The 20066-nt window shown below is 47.2% G+C and overlaps 1 protein-coding gene across 1 annotated transcript in view; it reads left to right on the forward strand.

Moving 5' to 3' along the window:
- Positions 1–20066, forward strand: part of LOC115308671 (zinc finger protein OZF-like) — a 31109-nt gene that overhangs the window by 7601 nt on the left and 3442 nt on the right. Inside the window, exon 2 of the mRNA XM_029966692.4 lies at positions 1306–1409. Coding sequence (XP_029822552.3) covers positions 1382–1409 — 28 coding nt within the window. The 5' untranslated portion in view covers positions 1306–1381. The remainder of the gene's footprint in view (positions 1–1305; positions 1410–20066) is intronic.

A 20066-nucleotide genomic window follows, 5' to 3' on the forward strand; every position in this document is an offset into this window, starting at 1 on the left:
CTATCTTGGCAACCTGTGTGGTTCTTCCAGTTCTTGTTCCGTTAGTGGCGGCAGGTCGAGCTCTAAGGCTAGGTCGTTCAGCTTCAGCTGTAAGGTCTCATTCACCGAATAATGTAGGCCATGAATTTCAAGGTTTCGCAGCCTACTGTATTGTTCGAGGTCATTAATTTTTCACTTGAGCTGTTTTGTTTCTTCATTATCAGTCTTTTCTACCTTTGGTATGTGTTCTTTAAGGTCCGTCATTTCTTGTCTTTGACTGCGCATGTCAGCAAGTAGCCCATTATACTTGTCTGACACATTCTGTACTTTTTTTTCAATATTCTCTACAGCACTCTTCATTTCCATAAGTGCAGCAAGTTTCTTGTTTATTTCCACCAGCATGTTTCCTTCTTCGTGGTCTTTAGTATCTTTACTCTGCTTCGATTTTTCCGGTGCTGACCACCTCACGTTTTAGTTGTCTTGCAACTTGGGCATACCCAAGGATTTTTGGCAACTGCTTTCTTTGCCTTGGTTATTTTGGTTTCAGAACATTCACCAAAGTGATAACTGAACTTGCATTCAACATAAGTTAAAAACGAGCCGTCCTCGGGAAGTGTTGCATGGCAGGATATGCACTCGTCATCATCCAATGACATAGTATTCAAGAAAAGCACACTCGAAGGCACTAGAAATGTCAGCAGTGGCAGTAGCAACAACCATAGAATGATCAAAATGATTAAAGAGGGAGCATCAACTTGTGGTGGCGTGAAGATAGATTAGCGCGGAGAAGTAGGTGCCCCTGTCGCTGCCAATAGATGAGCGGTCCCGCGATGCCCTTTTCTTATATCCCTGCTTGGCTGTGGCGAGGGGGCATGCCGGTGTCGGTGATTGTCAATCGCTTAGGCTTTTCGTGGCGATGCTCCCGTTCCTGGCTGGAATTGACAGCGTTTTGCAGCAAGACACTGTAATGGCGTGAAGACAGCACGAAAAAGTAGGCGCCACTGCCGCTGCTGACTGCCAATGATTCCAGTGGCATACTTACCTCAGATTTTATCTTTTGCCAGTCTCCCCTTTAACTGATAGAAATTTTACTGTAATGGCAATGTGGCAGAAAGCAAGAAAACGGATTGTTTTAGCATATGCGAGCGAGCACCCATTGCTAGGTGCTCAGCATTCCATTTTCTCATTAATTTGTCATTGTTATAAAATTGTGGGTATTCCTCTCATGTGTGTTATCCTCATACCTGTCTGGCTAACTTGATGTGCTTGGAGGGTGTGCCTGCTTTGTTCCTAATTACGGTGATTGCTCTCTGCATTCGGTCCTAGTCATCTCAAGTGGTCCCGTGGCTCCTTCGTAATCGCCCATGCCTACTTGCAAACCTGATCACAGCCAGCAATTTGAATGGAATCGATCCAGTCCTTAAGTCTTGGTAAGTTTTTCGTTTCAACCTCTTTCATATAGAGAGTAAAATGGCTGGGTTTTACTAGAGCACTGCACGGGCCCGGGCCTGCCGGAAAGCCCTAGCTCGGCCCGGCAGCACGTATTTTCTCGGGCCCGGGCCAGGCTCAAGCTTGAACAAAAAGTTCTCGGGCCACGCCAGCCCGGGCCGCCTCTGGGCGTGCCGTAAATTTTAAATTGTTGAGAACAAAAAGTTAGGTCATTCATCTTTTAGGTTAATTGAAAACTAAAAAGGCAAAGTGCAAAGTCACTACAGTGCTGTTCACAATAACAAAAAGGCGTCTTGCAGTTCGAAAGCCTTCAAGCGGATAAAAGAAAACGTATGGACTCCACCAGCATAGTGGGAGAGTTCGGGCAAGAAACCGAGGGCACTCCGGTCGCAGGGTACAACATGATTGTATTTTTCCTGTGCTTTTCAAACTAAAAAAAAAGAAAAGCATGACCTCGACTTCATACTTTCTACGGGGGCCTTACTGTGCCACCAAAAACATGCTAACATACCCTAGATATATGTTTTTTTTACGAATCCTTTTGAAGATGCACTAGCAAGGTTGTGATTGTGTTTTCTTTTCTTTTAGAATCTTTCCGGGTTCAAAGTGTCCAATAGAATCAACCTATGTCCTGTCCATGTTACCAACCGTCCAATAAGAAACAGACGCTTGACAAGTCCACCTTTCCAGAGAAACTTTTCTTGTATTATCATTTCTATACTGCCACCCTCTGTCCCAATGGCAGCAATAAAAGGTGGTGCGCCAATACCGACAATCGGCGAGCTTGGCATCACGTGCGCTCTACTAACTTGTTGAGAAGACAAAATGTATGAGCTCTGTTTGGGAAAAAGTTCTCACAGCTGTGGACTCCAAGTCGTCGGTGCCCAAAAGACATGTTCAGTGTCGTTCGTTCAAAGACAGGGACGTCTCATCTCGGTCGTCACAAGTGCAAGGTTTCATCGAACAGCACAAGTATTTCTAGTTTTAATCACCTCAATGCCCTAAACCTCCCACACCCGCGGAAGAAAGTGACAACCGCATGCGCGAAAAATATCCATGCTAAAGCCCGTCTGCTTTCAGTTCGAGGAGATAGAAGGTCTTCTGGAGTCAAGGAACAATCCAGTGATGGGAAGCGTGAACAAGACAACACTCAACGAGTTAAGGCGAGACACTGGCTCTAAAATTGACGTTTTTATTTTTGCAGCTATTCTAATGAAAATCACTGTGCATATGTGCTTCTTGTTCCTCATTTTAAATATGAAATCAGTTTTAAAATATCTCATGTAGTTCTCAAGTTATTAAAAATAGTGTTGCCTAATTTGGTAATTTCTACGGGTCGTTAAGGCCATTTCCAACAAAAAATATTTTTTTCATTAATGTAGATGCATAGCTAAAGGTTTGCCATGCATTATAAAGCTATTTAAATTTTCACGAAATGACAATATTATATAAAAAATTGGCTAATTATGCCAATTATGACATTAATGAGGTCACATTATTTATCATAATTTTTTTTTTGGAACTCCAGACTGTAAAAAAATAGCTTTACTCCGTAGTCCAGTCCTTTCTGAATAAAACGGTATCAAAGTTTCAAAATGCTACTGCAAAAGATCATCGTCTTCTTTGTCAGCAGAGCACGAGCTCGGACACGGGAGCTCGTGCATTCCGTTCTTCGGCGAGTTGGAATCTTGGCAGCTAGTCATGTCCCTCTGACCTGCTGTATTGGAATAAACCCTCAGTACACCCCTTGACTCGGGTCTACTACACTGGCGACGAGGTGAAGACCACACCGGACTTAACGGGAGCACGGCAGAGCAGCAGCGAGCATGGTGGAGAACCAGACCCACCGCTTCCACGGTCCCGGGACATTCGACGCCGAAAAGGAGAACTGGAAGCTTTATCAGATAAGGTTTCAAGCTTGTCTCGACGTCGCTAAGATCACTGCCGAGGCGGACAAGAGAAACTTATTGATCGCTTCAATTGGTCCCGAGACATTCAAGCTGCTCTACTCCCTAATTCAGCCACAGAGCTTTCTGGAGACACCGTATCAAGAGTTGCTCAAAAAGCTCGAAGAACATTTCGCACCTAAGAAATTCAAGGAATTCGAACGGGCGAAGTTGTTTTCGGCTCGCCAGGAAGAAAACGAGACAATCAAAGACTTCATAACGCGGCTTAGATCAATTCTCATTAACGGCGACTATGAACCTGAAGCCGACGCCAGAAGTTCGTCCCTTTTGACGGCATTCATCGTGGGTCTCCGTGACGCGCGTCCGGGCACGTCTGGTGCTCGAGAAGGACCTCACTCTGGACGTCGCACTTGGCTTGGCCGAGTCAACTCTCACCGCCGAAGCAGAGTCCCGGCGCCTAGACCGGGGAGACCACGCTGCGCTGCTCGTTGAAAATGTGAAGCCGTCCACTTCTGCGCCAGTCAAGTGTTTTCGATGCGGCAACACCAACCATTCGGAGAGTTCCTGCCGCTTCCGAACTGAGTCGTGCAATGCATGCGGCAAACGAGGCCACATTGCAAAAGTATGTCGATCAGCGGAGCGTCACAAGACAGCTGGCAAGAAAAAGGAAAAGGTGAAAACAATCACCAACGTATTCGTCACTCCAGGATCAGATGGCGAATTTGTCTCTTGCATTATTCAAGGAACACCCGTAAGGTTGCAGGTCGACACAGGATCTAAGCTGACACTCCTAGACACTGACACGTGGCGGAAGATAGGGAAGCCCACCTTGCAAAAATGCGACTACAACCTCTTCTGCTTCAACCAGAAGAAAATCGCGGTCCAGGGACGGTGCTTGCTTCAGGTCACGCTTGGAAAACGCTCGAAGAGCTAGAAGCATTGGTGACCGACAAGCGACACACCAACCCGCTAGGAAGAACGTGGATACACAGGCTGCAGATTGACCTCAACAAATTGTTTATTCGATCTGTGGAACTGGAAGTAGAAGCCTCACTTCAGACAATGTTGGCAACATTTCCGACCTTGTTCTCCGGCGACTTGGGCTGTTGCACTAAACTCAAGGTCCAACTTCAGTTCAAGCCTGACGCGAAACCAAAGTTCTTCAAGCCCCGCCCAATACCGTTTGCTACGCGAGAAGCAGTAGAGAAAGACTTGGCCAAGCAAGTCAAGAACAACGTTCTCAGACCCGTGGACTTCTCGCAGTGGGCGACTCCAATTGTGGTCGTCCCAAAGTCGGATGGATCGGTTCGAGTCTGTGGTGACTTCAGTGTCACGGTAAATCCTCAGCTCGACATAACCCAGTACCCACTGCCACGTCCAGAAGAACTTTTCGCTAAACTAAATGGAGGCAACAAATTCACGAAGCTGGACTTGTCAGAAGCGTATCTCCAGCTGGAACTCGATGAAGAGGCAAGAACGGCTCTCGTGATCAACACGCACAAAGGTCTGTTCCGATTCAACCGGATGCCTTTTGGAGTCGCCTCCGCCCCAGCAGTGTTCCAGCGCACGATGGACCAGGTAACTGCAGGGCTCGAAGGCGTTGCCTGTTACCTCGATGATATCATTGTCACTGGAAGAGATACTCCTGAACACCTCAAAAATCTTCAACAAGTGCTCCAGCGGCTAGAGGAATACGGCTTCACGCTCAAGAGGGAAAAATGCGCCTTTCTTCAAGAAAAGGTCGAGTACCTCGGGCAGGTCGTTTCCGCCGATGGCTTCACGCCTTCCATGAAAAAGGTCTCGGCTATCCTGAATATGCCAGAGCCCAAGAACATCAGCCAGCTAAGATCTCTCCTCGGCATGGTGCAGCATTACGGCAAGTTCCTTCCGAACCTTGCTGACAAATGTGCGCCACTTAACAAGCTACTGAGAAAAGACACCGCCTGGCAATGGAGCTCCGAGTGCGTAGATGCGTTTGAAAACATCAAACGACAGCTGACGGCTACGAAGGCCCTAGTCCACTTCAACCCTGATCTGCCAATTTACCTCGCGGCGGATGCATCGTCAGAAGGCGTGGGCGCGGTGATATATCACAAGATCAATGGCAAGGAACGCCCCATAGCACATGCTTCTAAGACACTGAATTCGTCAGAGTGTGCTTATGCACAAATAGAAAAGGAAGCACTTGCCATCATCTTTGGAGTCCGCAAATTTCACCAGTACCTTTGGGGACGCAAGTTTGTGCTCTATACTGACCACAAACCTCTGACAACCATATTTGGCCCCATGAAGGGAATCCCCGTGACATCGGCAAACAGACTCCAGCGTTGGGCCCTTATACTAATGAACTACAGCTACACAATTGAGTACGTGCCAACAGCAAACTTCGGAAACGCTGATGGACTTTCGCGTTTCGCACAAGGTCCCGACGAGGACTTCGACAAGGAAATGGCAAGCGGAGTTTTCACCATCTCCTGTGATACAGAACATGTCTTTGCGCTTCACACCCAGAGTTTGTCTAAGTTACCAGTGAAGGCAAAGGACATTGCCACGGAAACTGCGTCAGATTCTGTCCTCTCCCAAGTACAACGGTACATCAGTCAGGGCTGGCCAGAAAAGGTGACGGACTCCGACCTCACGCCATTCCATAGACAGAGATCGGAATTAGCCATCCTCAACGGTTGCATCCTATGGAATTCGCGAACCGTAGTTCCACGCAAATTCCAGCACCAAGTAATGGAACTTCTTCATGAAGGACACGTGGGTCAAACAAAAATGAAGATGTTGGCACGGTCGTACGTGTGGTGGCCACACATCGACAGAGACATTGAGCGCACGACGCAGCAATGTGAGGTCTGCAGCACTGTTTGCGACAACAAACCACAGGTTCCTCTTCACCGCTGGGAAGCTCCGGAACTGCCGTGGCAGAGACTTCATGCTGACTTTGCACAGCTAGATCAGCAAAGCTATCTCATCGTCATAGATGCGTTCAGCAAATGGCCTGAGGTTATGCCGATGAAATCCATAACAGCGGCAGATACCATCGACGCTTTGCAGGAGATTTTCTCTCGTCAAGGCCTGCCACAACAACTTGTCACCGATAATGGGCGACAGTTCATCAGCTCGGAATTTAAAGAATTCATGGACAGCGGCGGAATTACTCATCTCTTTACCCCACCGTATCACCCCAAGTCCAACGGACAAGCAGAGAGTTTTGTAAAGACATTGAAGACTGCTCTTCGACGTTCCTCTGGAAAAGAGAGGAAGGCAGCCATCCGAGACTTCTTGCTCAAGTACCGAATCACCCCCCACACCTCAACGGGAGAACCCCCGTGTCAACTGCTCACGAGCAGGCCCTACCGGACGGTTCTCGACTTACTGAAGCCTTCCAAGGTACGGACCCATGCCAAAACGGCAAAGAAAGACAAGGGAACCGCTACCTTCACAATCAAGCAGAAAGTGTGGGTAAAACATCCTCTCCACAAACAACACTGGATAAAGGGCGTTGTCACAAAAATAATTGGCAACGTCATCTACGAAGTTTCAGATGAAGATCACAAAACCCGTCGGGTCCATGCAGATCACCTGAAACTAAGGTTGACATATGACGATCCCGACACTTCAATATTCCCAATGGATGTGCCAGGGCCTTCTCAGGTTTACACCCAGCAGGAGGCCACCGACACACAAGTTACTTCGGGGTCTCCATTGCAGCCAGACTCCAGTAGGAGATACCCGACACGCAGCCGCCTCAAGCCGGACCGTTACAAGCCTTCTTAAGAGGGAAGGAAATGTGGTGATTGCAAAAGATCATCGTCTTCTTTGTCAGCAGAGCACGAGCTCGGACACGGGAGCTCGTGCATTCCGTTCTTCGGCGAGTTGAAATCTTGGCAGCTAGTCATGTCCCTCTGACCTGCTGTATTGGAATAAACCCTCAGTACACCCCTTGACTCGGGACTACTACAGCTACGATAAAAACCTCATGAAAACCCCTGTAAGGCTAAGCATGTTGACAAAAAACACGAAGATGAGAAAATCGAAGTTAAAGTTTTGACATTGAACATAGAAAATTGTGTGAAGAATGATAAACAATAATTGCCATCAAGGTGTAGTGTAGGTCTTCCTGAAAAACTTGACATAAAAAATGACTTAATCCATTCATGGGAAAACTAGAAAAAAAATACGAAAAAAGTAACGAATTAGTGAAATGTTGATAAAATCACACTGGGAGGAAGTGGGTTATCCAAAAATATTTTTTTGTTTATTGGTATGTGTGATTTTTTGCATAGGCATGCAGTTTATTGTGCTGATTCCATAACTGCAATCAGATTTCAGATATTTCTTCTTTGTCAAAAGTTATCAACAATATAAAATATTAATTAGCTAATTTGAGCATAGGTTTAAAAAAAAACCTTATTAAAATTTTAATGCAAAAAGTATCACCTGCTTCCTAAAGAAATGCCATACAAGCTAAAGCTATTTTTATTTCTTTAGCACAATATAATAATGTAAAAGAATTAAAGTGAACAGAAGTCATATAATAGAGGCTATAAGAATGTCTAATAATGAAATGCCAGTTCTATATACCTAAATATCATAGTAAAAGTAGCTTTAGCTTGCAGTCTACTTTATTTCAAAGAAAGTTGTACAGAGTTTATGAAAATCGGTTGAGCGCTAGTGAATCAAAAGCCTATGATGAAAAAAACAAAGCTGGGGTAATAGACTTCGAAATTTGGATATGCCTAAGTAACAATGGTTCGATGGGATGCCTTTGGTTAGAATTGCATACTAAAAAAGAGACACGGGTAGGGAAAGCAGCCCCATATGCAACAATTGGTTAGCCCTGAGGGCTTTTTTAGTTTTTTTCCCCCTAGGCATCGGCGAAGTTGTCAAATACGAGCTTGATCCAGTCGCTTCCACCAGCGGTAGAGCGACTTGCGCATCGGCGAAGCGGAAGGTTTTTGTCGATGCGGAGGTCTAGGCATGTCTCCTCTTTCTGTTTAGTCTGCGTGTTGAGTTTCAAACCTGCGTCCCCAACCATCGAAGTGCGCAGAACGAAACAAAGAACAACGGCACAGAATGAAAAAAGCAAAGCTAAACAAAGAGGAGATATCAAAATATTTACACGAACGATGCGAAGGAGACAGGGAACATACGAAATACTAGGAAGCACAAAGAAAACACTGAAAATATTGATAGAGAAAGTGGGGAAATCCGAATGTTACGTGTCTCGCACGGCGAAGCGAGGGAAAGCAGACGACGCGGGAGCCCGCGGAGCGACTTGGACGTCGCGCCGGGGAAGCCAGGAGAGGAAGCGCGCGTCTGGGCCAATAAGAGAGCTGCGCCTCGGAGGAGCGCGCGCTTTGCCCAATCAGCGCCTTTCTAGCGCTGGTGACGGCCTTTCATCCGGCATCAATGATGCCACGGCTTTGAGAGGTAAGCCGCTTTGGAGCGCGGGAAAAATAAGCGCGGGAAACCAGCTTTCGAACAAGACCAAGATGGCTGCAATTGGTTGAGCCGTTGCAGAGCTCAGACGGCTTGAACTTTGTTGACATTTCAGAGTTTAGGCTTGAAGTCGAGTCTGTCAACGCTTACAAATTGTCATTGTTTTCCTATTTAGAGATCGAATTGAGCATTTATTTTTTGTGAGGACATACACTGGACTATATAGACCTCAAAATCGTGAATTTTGAAAAATGGCATTTTTCGCGATTTTTTGATATTTTAAGACCCGCGTCTCCCCTTAAGGCGAGACGCGGGTCTTAAAATGGTAAAAAATCGCGAAATTTGGGGTTTTTCAAAAATCACATGTTTGGATAGAATATAGTCTGAAGTACCTGCCTGCGAAGTTTCAATGTCCTATTCGACGTCTAAGTATAAAAAATAACGATAAATACGATGCCTCCGCGACGCTCAAATCGCGAATCCAACGCAAAAAAATAGTCAAACTGCGCGCCCGCGTCGCTTCACGACCGATCGTCGGATCGCGGCCATCTTGGTCTTGTTGGGGAGCTGGTTCTCTTCCCTACGTCCTCATTCCACTCACTACCGCGACAACCTTGGAGAGCGTCCGCATTCCGCGGGTTTTCACGACCGGAATAACGATTGCTCATTGGCCCGCGCGCGTACGTCACGGGTACGTCGTGCCGCGCGCGCCTGTCATAGGCCAAGACGCGCCCCTTTCCACTTTTGCTCCTTTCCTCCTCTTGGCGCGCGCGCGCCTCCAGCAGCGCAAGGAGAGTGTGCAGAAGCGTCGTCTGCTTCGTTTTGGCCTGTCGCTTTGTTCGTTCCGCGGCTGAGTGCACGTTGTTTCGAAATCGTTTACGTTCGCGCGTTCGCGTCGGACATCGTTGGTTTCTCGCTACGAAGTTGCGGGAGTTTTATTTCGAGCGATCGAGATGCCGGGGGACTCTCGATTGAAAGAGAGTACGCGGCGGACGTTCGGGAGGAAGACGCGACGTGCGTGGAACAAGCGGAAGACATCACCTGCAAGTGCGCCGCTACGATCTGCGCCACTGCCGAACGCATTGGATCTGCCGGGACCATCGGCTAGCCTTCCCGATAACGATGCTGCGGCCTCAAGCTCTGGTCCGGATGGCTCAAGTTTTGCCGGCACCACTCGCGTCGACTCTACCTACTACTCTACGGCCGAGCAAGCGCAGCGCGCCGAGCGATCGGAGCAAAGCAAGCGCGTTTTATCGGAGAAGTCGGCGACCCAGCGGAAGTTCGATCTGCTTGAAGTCAACGGATCATGCCAAACAAGCGATGCCGGGACCCAGTTTGTCATCGTCGACATGAAAGTCCTCAACGACCTCTTCGCGCACGCGAGGTGTGGAAGCTGCGGTGTGGGATCTATCACACTCAGCAAGGCCGCGGACAAGGAGTACGGCTTGGCCGTCAAGCTTGTGCTCGTCTGCAGCACTTGCGACTTCCAGAAGAAGCAGTTCTCCTCTCCCAGGGTTGCTGGAACAGCAAAGATCACTCCCTTTGAAGTGAACATGAGGGCCATGAAGGGGATCCAATCCATTGGCAAAGGAGTGACAGCCTTGGCAGACTTCTGTGCCTCCATGAACATTTCTCATCGGGGCCTGCACCACAAGACTTACCAGGGACACCTGAAAACGCTTGTGCGGGCATGTGAGAATGCAGCAACCGACAGAGAAGCCGCCAGTGTTGCTGTCGTCAAGGGGCTCTACACAGGCTTTATGAACCCCATTGGCAACATCGATGTCATCTTCGACGGATCATGGATGACCCGAGGACGCAGCTCCCACATTGGTGTAGGCTGCATTGTGGAGTTGTACTCTGGCCTCGTCATCGACCATGTTGTGTACTCCAACTTCTGCCTTGGATGTGCCTTGGGACCGGAGCCCGAGGACGATGGCTACAGCGACTGGTACGCAACCCACGACTGCCAGAGGAACATTGACTGCAATGCTGGCCGTATGGAGGTGGAGGCTGCGCTCACAATGTTCCAGAGGTCTCTGACCAAGCATGGTCTCCGCTACACCACCGTCCTTTCGGATGGGGACAGCCGGACATTCCATGCCTTGTCTGAAGCGAAGGTTTACGGCTTCATCAAGATAGAGAAGAAGGAATGCGTGAACCACGTCCACAAGCGGATGGGAGCTGCCTTGCGCAACGTTGTTGAGAAGAAGAAGGCACAAGGCGAGTCACTTGGTGGGAGAGGAAAGCTGACACAGGAAAAGATCAAGAAGATCACTAACTATTACGGCTATGCTCTCAGGAGCAACAGCCATGACGTTCCAGGGATGAAGAGGGCGGTGGAAGCCACACTCCTGCACATGACCTCCACAGACGGCGCCCCAGACCACAGCAAGTGCCCCGAGGGAGCGGAGTCCTGGTGCAAGTACAACAGGGCCTTGGCAAACAGTGAGCCTCCACCGCCGCACAAGAATCCTCTTCCGGATTGTGTTCGGGCTGCACTGGAGCCAGTGTTTGAAAGGCTCAGCAATGAAGACCTGTTGGCACGGTGTAGTGAGGGAAAGACGCAGAATGCCAGTGAGAGCCTGCATTCGGTGATCTGGACGCAGACTTCAAAGAATGCGAATGCCTCCCTGGACAGCGTGAAGAGGGCTGCGGCTGAAGCTGTTGCTGTCTACAACCAGGGAAGGAGAGCGACCAACGAGTCCATTGCTGCAGGCCTGGGCTACGCCACCGGTGACTGCCTTGTCCGCCGAAGCATCGAAAAGGACAGTCTCCGTTTACGTAAAGCAAACGCGGTGCACCAGAGCAGCAGTAGCGTGAAGGAAAGGTTCTCCAAGCGACACCAGGCAGGAGCATCACGAGATTACAGCCCAGGACAGCTGTAATGGCTTTTTCCAGTGCCATGTGGAACAAAGGCCCTTTTCAGGGCCAAACAAAATTACGTTTGGAGCTTGAAACTCTTGCTCGCCTCTCCCGTTGTCCAAAGTTGTCGGCTCATCACTTTAGAAGCAATTTTTAGCCTATATCAGTAATTCTTCACCATTTTTGCAATCTTCTCAAAAACAAATTATTGCAATTTTTAAAATTATTTGTTCAGAATGCACTACACTACATCTTGATAACTATTATTGCGTAAGGGTTTTCACATAATTTATTGTAGTCAGCGTCGAAACAGGAAAATGTGATTTTTATCAACATTTCACTCGTTCTTTACTTCTTTCATATTTTTTTCCTAATGTTCCCATAAATGGATTACATCATCTTTTATGTCAAGTTGTTCATGAAGACTTACACTACACCTTGGTGGCAATTATTATTTATCATTGTTCACACAATTTTCTATGTTCAATGTCAAAACTTTAACTTTGATTTTCTCATCTTCATGTTTTTTGTCAACGTGCTTAGCCTTACGGGGGTTTTCATGAGGTTTTTATCGTAGCATTTTGAAACTTTTTATACCGTTTTATTCAGAAAGGACTGGACTATGGAGTAAAGCTATTTTTTTGCAGTTTATAATGACAACAAAAATTTTATGATAAATAATGCGACCTCATTAGTGTCATAATTAGCATAATTAGTACATTTTTGTATTATAATGTAATTTTGTGAAAATATAAATAGCTTTATAATGCATGGCAGACCTTTAGCTATGCATCTACATCAATAAAAAAAAATATTTTTGTTCAAAATGGCCTTAACGACCCGTAAGAAATTAACCAAATTAGGCAACACTAGTTTTTATAACTTGAAAACTAATTGAGATATTTTGAAACTGATTTCATATTTGAAGTGAGGAAGAAGGAACACATATGCACAGTGATTTTCATTAGTATAGCTGCAAAAATAAAATAGTCCATTTTAGAACCAGTGTCTCGCCTTAATCGAGTTCCTGCAACCCTTCAAAGATGCTAGTGATGCGCTCAAAAGGAAAAACGTCTGACATTTCCTCTGGTTGTGCTTTGTGCGACCGCTTTGAAGAGCCATCTTGAACATGCTCCAGTGTCTGCAGTAGAGGCAGTGCAAATCGAGACGATCAAGGTCCGTGCTCGTCATTTCCTGGACACGAAGCTGAACATTTCTCTCCTCCACAAGACCGCCACACAATTCTCTGGCCTCTGTTCCACTAACTCCGCATGTTGCCCGAGGACGAGCGCCTTGAAGTCTACGCGCACGTCAGAGCTGCTTGCCCGTGTCACTGAAGCAATGAACTAAGATGAAGGTGAGACTGACGATGACGTTCGAGATCCTACTTTGAAAAGAAGGGGCCTGTGTTTGTTTTAAGACCGGTATGACGCGGAGGATGACAAGGTAGCTACTGACGAATTAAAGGAGTATCTGCACGGCAAGGCAGGACTACTTGTGCTCTGAAGTGTTTGAGCCTTGCGACCTCCGGAAAACGCACGAGAAGGAATTTCCGAAACTGTCCTTTCTATCCAAACGGATCCTGTGCACTCGCCCCCGCGGGGGGCACCTGTGAAAGCAGGTGTTTGGAGGGTGGCGTCCCCACGGACCCCGAGCCCCGCAGGGGGCGCCTGCATCTTAGGTGCTAGGTGCTTGGTGAGTAGCGTCCCCACGGACCCCAGCCACATGGGCCACCATACCCGCACGCAGGGGGCACCTACTTTAGTAGGTGCTTGGTGAGTGGCGTCACTACGAACCCCGAGCCATGTGGGCTCGTCCACCCACGTCTGACTGTGCGTGGCGTACCCGTGTCCGGGGAAAAGGGGATCCTTGAGGTTCAGCTGAACCCATAGTACGTTTGGACCCTTCGGGGCCCCCCAGGCGAGGCAATACACCGCTTCGGCCCCTGCTTCTCGTAGACAGGTGTCCTGGCTTAACCCGATCAGGATGACTCAGTAAGTCACCTCTTCTACCCTCTTGTTCCTTCTTTCACTTTTCCTTCCACCTCTTTCTCTTTTTTTCTACACTCTCTTCCTTCCTTTTTCACCCTCTTAAGTGGCAAGGGTCAACCTTGAATGGAAACAGGTCCTGTCCCTGCAACCACACTAGGGTATAGTGCCCGGGCAACACTGGTAGAGTAATTGTGTCAGCCAAGCCCTTCTTGCTATGGCACATTACCTACCCCCTTGTTGGGCTCCGTGGTGGGCGGTGCACCCGGGCACTGAATCTCCTCCCATCTCTCATGGGTTTCAAAGCAAAACCTCCCTCTGATCGGGCCCTGAAAAGGGTCCGCACCAAAGTCCCTCTGAAAGACATGTCCTCATCTCCCCCTACATTCCCCAAATTTTGTTTATTCAATCTGAAGACGATACACCACTCTCCAAGATGTCCCCCTTGTTGCGAAAGTGCGGTCGGAAAGAACTTCAAAGCCAAAAAGATGCCCTCAGCTGACCTACTCGTAGAAATTGAATCTAGACAGCAGAGTACTGCACTCCTTGCTTTGAATTCTGTGTCTGATCACAAAGTGACTGTTTCACGCCATCGTACACTCAATACTATTCAGGGCGTTATCTCCGAAGATGACCTGATTGGGGCCTCTGACACTGAAATACTTGAAGGGCCCTCTGACCAAGGAGTTGTAGCTGTGAGGCGCACCTCTATGCGTCGGGACAGTCAAGAGCGGAAAACTAAACACATAGTCTTAGAAAAAATCGTAAGGGTGCAGGCGAGCTGGTGAATATTAACCGTGTAAGAAAGGGGGACTACGTTTTCTTTTAAGTTTTGAGGTTTTCGTTTTCTACGGTTACTACGTTTTCTTCTACGTTTTAATCTTTCTTCTCTACCCCAGTCTCGGGTTAATTCAACATGGAACATAGTCTTAACCTTTGAATCTACCACACTTCCTGAGGCTGTTAGGCCTGGCTATCTCCACTGCAGGGTTAGGCCCTATGTGCCTAATCCTCGAAGATGTTTTAAATGCCACAGTTTTGGCCACAGCTCTCAGAACTGCCGTGGTAAGGCCACTTGTACCAAGTGTGGGAAAAATGACCATTCTGCGGACTCCTGCTCCGACGAAGCCCATTGTGTCAACTGTAGTGATCCACACCCAGCGTATTCTCGATCATGCAAGACATGGAAAGAAGAGAAAGAGGTGCTTACCTTGAAGGTCAAAGAAAACCTCTCTTACCCGGAAGCGCACCGTCGCTTTGCGTTTAGGCGCAAGGGTGGCTATGCGCAGGTGGTGCAGCGGGGACCAGCACCACTGAAGGTTGCAGTGGCAACCCAGACGTCCTTTCTGGACTATGGGAAGCCACGGCAATCCCCCACGCTCCAGCTAAAAATTCAGCTTCCAGGGCATGCAATCTCGGCTGGGCGGTCTATGGACCCTCCCAGCCAGAGTGCGAACCCTTGCACTCCAACAGGGCAACAGCCTGTATCTTCTCAGGCTATTTCCCAAACCCAGGATGGGCCGGTGGCTGCCGCAACCGTCCCTCCTCTGCGATCTCCTTCCAGGGAGAAGGGTCGACACTCTCGCCCACACTCCCTGGAGAGAGCATCATCGAGGGAGCGGCATGGCTCTCGTGCCGCACCTGCAGCGCCTAAGGGTCAGGAACGGGTAGACTTGGGCGACGCTTCGCCCAAGTCTACCCGTGCTGGGCGACGCTTTGCCCAGCACCTCCTCTGCCCCTTTGGCTGGGTCTAGTCGCAGGCGGGGCATGGTGCCCTGTTCCTCGAACCTGAAGAAACCTGCAGGAAAAGTCTTGCCTCAGGAAACTGAGGCCATGGATGAGTGTGAAGTCTCCACTCCTGCGTCTGACCAAGACGACATGGAGTGGCAGACTATTAAGAGTAAGCACAAAAGCAAAAAACCGGTGATCCCACCAATGTGATGTTGTACATTCTTTATTGCCCTGCGCGGCATAGTTGACGTTTTTACTTTTACTTGTACCTTACTACTTTTACTGATTTACTAATTTTTAACTTTGTTTTAGAATAATCGCTAAATTAATTTTTATGCAGTGGAATTGCCGCGGCCTTTTACGGAGTATTGAGGATGTTAACTTTATGGACGACCTCCGTCCTATAGCTCTCTCTTTACAAGAGACACACCTTAATGATCATCATGTGTCTATTTTACGTCGACACCAAGTTTTTAGAAAAGATCGTTCCACATCAAACTCATATGGTGGAGTAGCGGTAATCGTCCAAAGTGGAGTTGCTTGTTCTCAGATTCTTCTTTCTACACCCCTTGAGGCTGTAGCTGTACGTCTCCTCTTGGACCGCTTCATCACCATTGTTTCCATCTATATTACACCAAATGTTCCACTGCATATTCATGATCTCCATGATTTAGTTACTCAGCTCCCTCACCCCTTTTTACTTTTAGATCTTAATGCCCACCTTCCCTTGTGGGGTGGTGCATGCCAGGACTCACGTGGTGGGGTCATTGAACGGTTTTTACTGTCATCTAGTCTCTGTTTTTTGAACAGCAGAGGGCCACAGCTTTTGAACAGCAGAGAGCCTACCTCTTTTAGCACAGCTCATAACTCATTTACATCCATTGATCTTTCCATTTCATCTCCATCCTTGGTGTCTTGTTTCACATGGAGCATTTTAAATAACCCTTTTGGAAGCGTCCACTTTCCGGTTGCTCTGGAGAGCATGAAATCTATTCCCAGTCTCATGAAACGGACTCCGCGTTGGAAGCTAGAAAAAGCAGACTGGGCTCTTTTTAGCCAAAAATCCAAGCTTGTTCTCTCTATGTGCTCTTCATTAACTCATGACAGTGCCACAGCCTACATCACAGAGCGTATAATTGGTGCTGCTCTTTGCTCCTTCCCTCAAACTTCTTCGGATATCCCCAAGAAATGTAAGCCATGGTGGAATGAGGATTGTTCCACCACTAAGAATAACCAAGATAAGGCTTGGGGTGTCTTTCGTAGATACCCGACATCTGTAAACTTGATGGAATTCAAGAGACGCAGAGCTTGTGCCCGTTGGACTCGGAAGCAGGCTAAAGGAAAATCCTGGAGAGGTTACTTGTCCTCCATCAGCAGCTATGTTCCAGCAAAGGAAGTATGGGACCGACTTCACAAGGTCGAGGGGAAATACCGTTGTTTTACAATCCCCCTTTTTCCTTCTTCTGGAGCCTCATTGTTAGACCAGGCTAATGTGTTGGGCACTCCGCTGCTGTTTCAAACTCCGCACATTACTCTCCAGCATTCCTGAAGCGTAAGGCAAGCATGGAAAAGATGAGGCTCTGCTTCACAGGGGGAGCGTCTGCACTTTACAATCAGCCATTTACAATGGTTGAGCTCGAAATGGCTCTGAACTCCCGCAAGAATTCTGCCGCCGGTCCCGATGGAATTCAGAACATGATCCGACACTTATCTAAAGAGTCACTCAGTGCTCTTCTCACATACTTCAATGGCCTGTGGTGTGATGCCTACTTCCCTGTTGAATGGAAGTGGGCTGAAGTTATACCGCTGTTGAAACCTGGCAAGGACCCTTCCCTCCCTGCAAGTTACAGACCAATAGCATTGTCAAGTTGTCTGGGGAAAAGCTTTGAAAGATTAATTAAGAGGCGTCTTATTTATTTTCTCGAGCAGCATAATATCTTGGGTATCAATCACTCTGGCTGTCGGCCTGAACGCTCTACAACAGACCATTTGGTGCAGCTGGAGACCTTTGTGCGCGAGGCATTTGTCAACAGGCAGCATTGTGTATGTTTTCTTTGATTTGGACAAGGCCTATGACACCACTTGGAAGTATGGCATCTTGCACGACCTTTCTATGTACGGAATACGCGGTAGAATGCTTCAGTGTATAAAGAGCTTTTTGTGTAAACACACTTTTCAAGTTCGGTTGGGAACAACTTTATCAGACTGGTTCGTTCAAGAGAATGATGTTCCTCAAAGTGGAGTCCTAATCGTCACACTCTTTGCAATAAAAATTAACTCTCTTAGTAAAGTCATTCCTCCTTCAGTATCTTACTCGCTATATGTCGATGACATTCAGATATCTGTAGCGTCATGTAATATGTCTAGCAGTGAGCGGCAGCTACTACTGGCCATAAATAAAATGTGAACATAAGTTGATGAGAATGGTTTTAGGTTCTCTCCAGAGAGAACTGTTTGTGTGCCTTTTTTTTTTTTAAACGTGGCCTCTGTTTAGATTTTACACTTCTTTTAAATGGAAACAACATTGCTGTCAAAATGGAGCACAAGTTTCTAGGAGTTACTTTTGGCCGTAAACTTACCTTTGTTTCGCATCTCAAACAGCTCAAGCAAAAAACTCTGCAGGCATTGAACATACTTAAAGTTCTTTCGCACAAGTCGTGGGGCTCGGATACGAAATGTCTCCTTCGTCTATATTCTTCTCTCATCCGATCCCGCCTTGACTATGGCTCAATTGTCTACACCTCTGCAAGACCGTCTGCTTTAAAAATGCTCGATCCAGTACATCACCTTGGGCTGCGTTTGGCATCTGGTGCTTTTCGCACCTCCCCTGTGCTTAGCTTGTATGTTGACTGTCATAAAATGTCGCTTGAAAAAAGGTGACAGCTGCTTAGCCTCACCTATGTTTACGAAATTTTGTCGGACCCCAACTCCCCCACTTATAGTTTTATTCAAAAGTTTAGGTTTTCTCGCCTCTTTAACCATAAGCCAACTGTTGTGCGGCCTTTGAGCCTTCGTGTCGAGAGTCTTCGCTCCTCCCTCAATCTGACTGGTGATTTTAACCTCTTGAATAGTTCATACCATACTGCCCCATGGAATGTCAAACCCATTTTTTGGGACTGGTGCTTCACAAAATTCAGGAAGCAAAGAGTCTCACCTTTAATTTTACTGCAGGAATTCTTTGCATTAGAGGAAAAATACAAAGATTATAATCATTTTTACACTGATGGTGCAAAGTCGTCAATATATGTTTGGTGCGGCTGTATACTGTTCTCGTTTTTCCAAAGTCGCTCGTCTAAACACTCTTGCCAGTATTTTTACTGCCGAGCTATATGGGGTCATGATGGCACTTGACCATATAGTTCAGAGTAATAGTATAAAGAAAGCCATCATCTTTGTAGATTCCCATAGTGTTGTTTGGGCTGTATGTTCTGTTTTATCAACAAAGAATTGGCTGACCCTGACTGTGCGTGTTAAGGTGCAGCAGGGCCTGCAGGATGGGTATGACATTAGGTTTTGCTGGATTCCTAGCCATGTGGGCATTGCAGGCAACGAGGCTGCAGATAAACGAGCCGTCTCTTCGCAAAACCTTCCCGTGTCACATGTCCGCATCCCCCACCAAGACTTAAAAATGCCTACAAGACTTGCAGTCTTGCAATCGTGGCAGTCCGAGTGGGATGTAGAGGTTAACAATAAGCTTCACACCATCAAGCCAGACCTTGGTACCTGGGAAACATCTTACAATAAAAACATATTCCACGAGGTCCTCTTATGCCGCCTGAGAATCGGCCACACCTACCTCACTCATAGCTACCTGCTTACTGGTGAAAAACCTCCATCCTGCGAGCGCTGCGGTGAACCTTTGACTGTTCTTCATATTTTATTTCTTTGTCCTGGTCTTCGGCAGCAGCACAAATTCTTTTTTCCTGATCTTTTCAAATATCACATTCCATTTCACCCTGGGGCCTTGCTACTTGGTGAGCGACCACTGATTTCATTCAAATGTCTTTTTGATTTCCTTGAAAATACCAGATTTTAAACAAACTATAGAACTATTCTATACCCCCATAGTTTAATTCTACTCACCCTTTTTTTATTGATTTACCTTGTTTGGCGCAGTATGGCCATTGATGCTCTTGCACCATTAAAACCACAAACAACAAATCCTGTGCACTCGCAAGTGCTCGATGCAAACATAACCTTAGCGCGGAGGGCTGCGTCATGTAAACAAGGTGTACCTGCCTGAAGAAAAAGTCACTGGACAATTTATTGTTTTTGTACAAAAACATGTGGGAAGGGAATTTTCCTGTGAAACAAATTGAACTGGACAATGAAAAGTGCAATATCTGTAAAAAAAATTCATAAATAAAAAATTCCATTCTTTTGTCTTATGCCATGAGTTCAAAGACTCGCAAATCATGTGCATATTTCGCCCATACCTCGAAAATATATCTGTCGGCATATTTATGGTGTAAAAAATTTCAGTCCCAGTTTTCCGGCTTGGGCACATATTTTTAAATTTTTTCGGACTTGGGCCGGCCCCAGGCTGAGAAATTAAAAATTTTGTCGGGCTCCTAAAAATTAAAAATATTGTCGGGCTCGGGTCGGGCCTGGGCCGTGTCTCTACCGGGCCGGGTCAAGCCGGGCCTAGGAATTCCGGCCCGTGCAGTGCCCTAGTCTAGACTACAGGTGGTCTAGCCCAAAG

This window comes from Ixodes scapularis, unplaced genomic scaffold (assembly GCF_016920785.2).
Source record: "Ixodes scapularis isolate PalLabHiFi unplaced genomic scaffold, ASM1692078v2 PGA_scaffold6__148_contigs__length_123643588, whole genome shotgun sequence".
NCBI lineage: Eukaryota > Metazoa > Arthropoda > Arachnida > Ixodida > Ixodidae > Ixodes > Ixodes scapularis.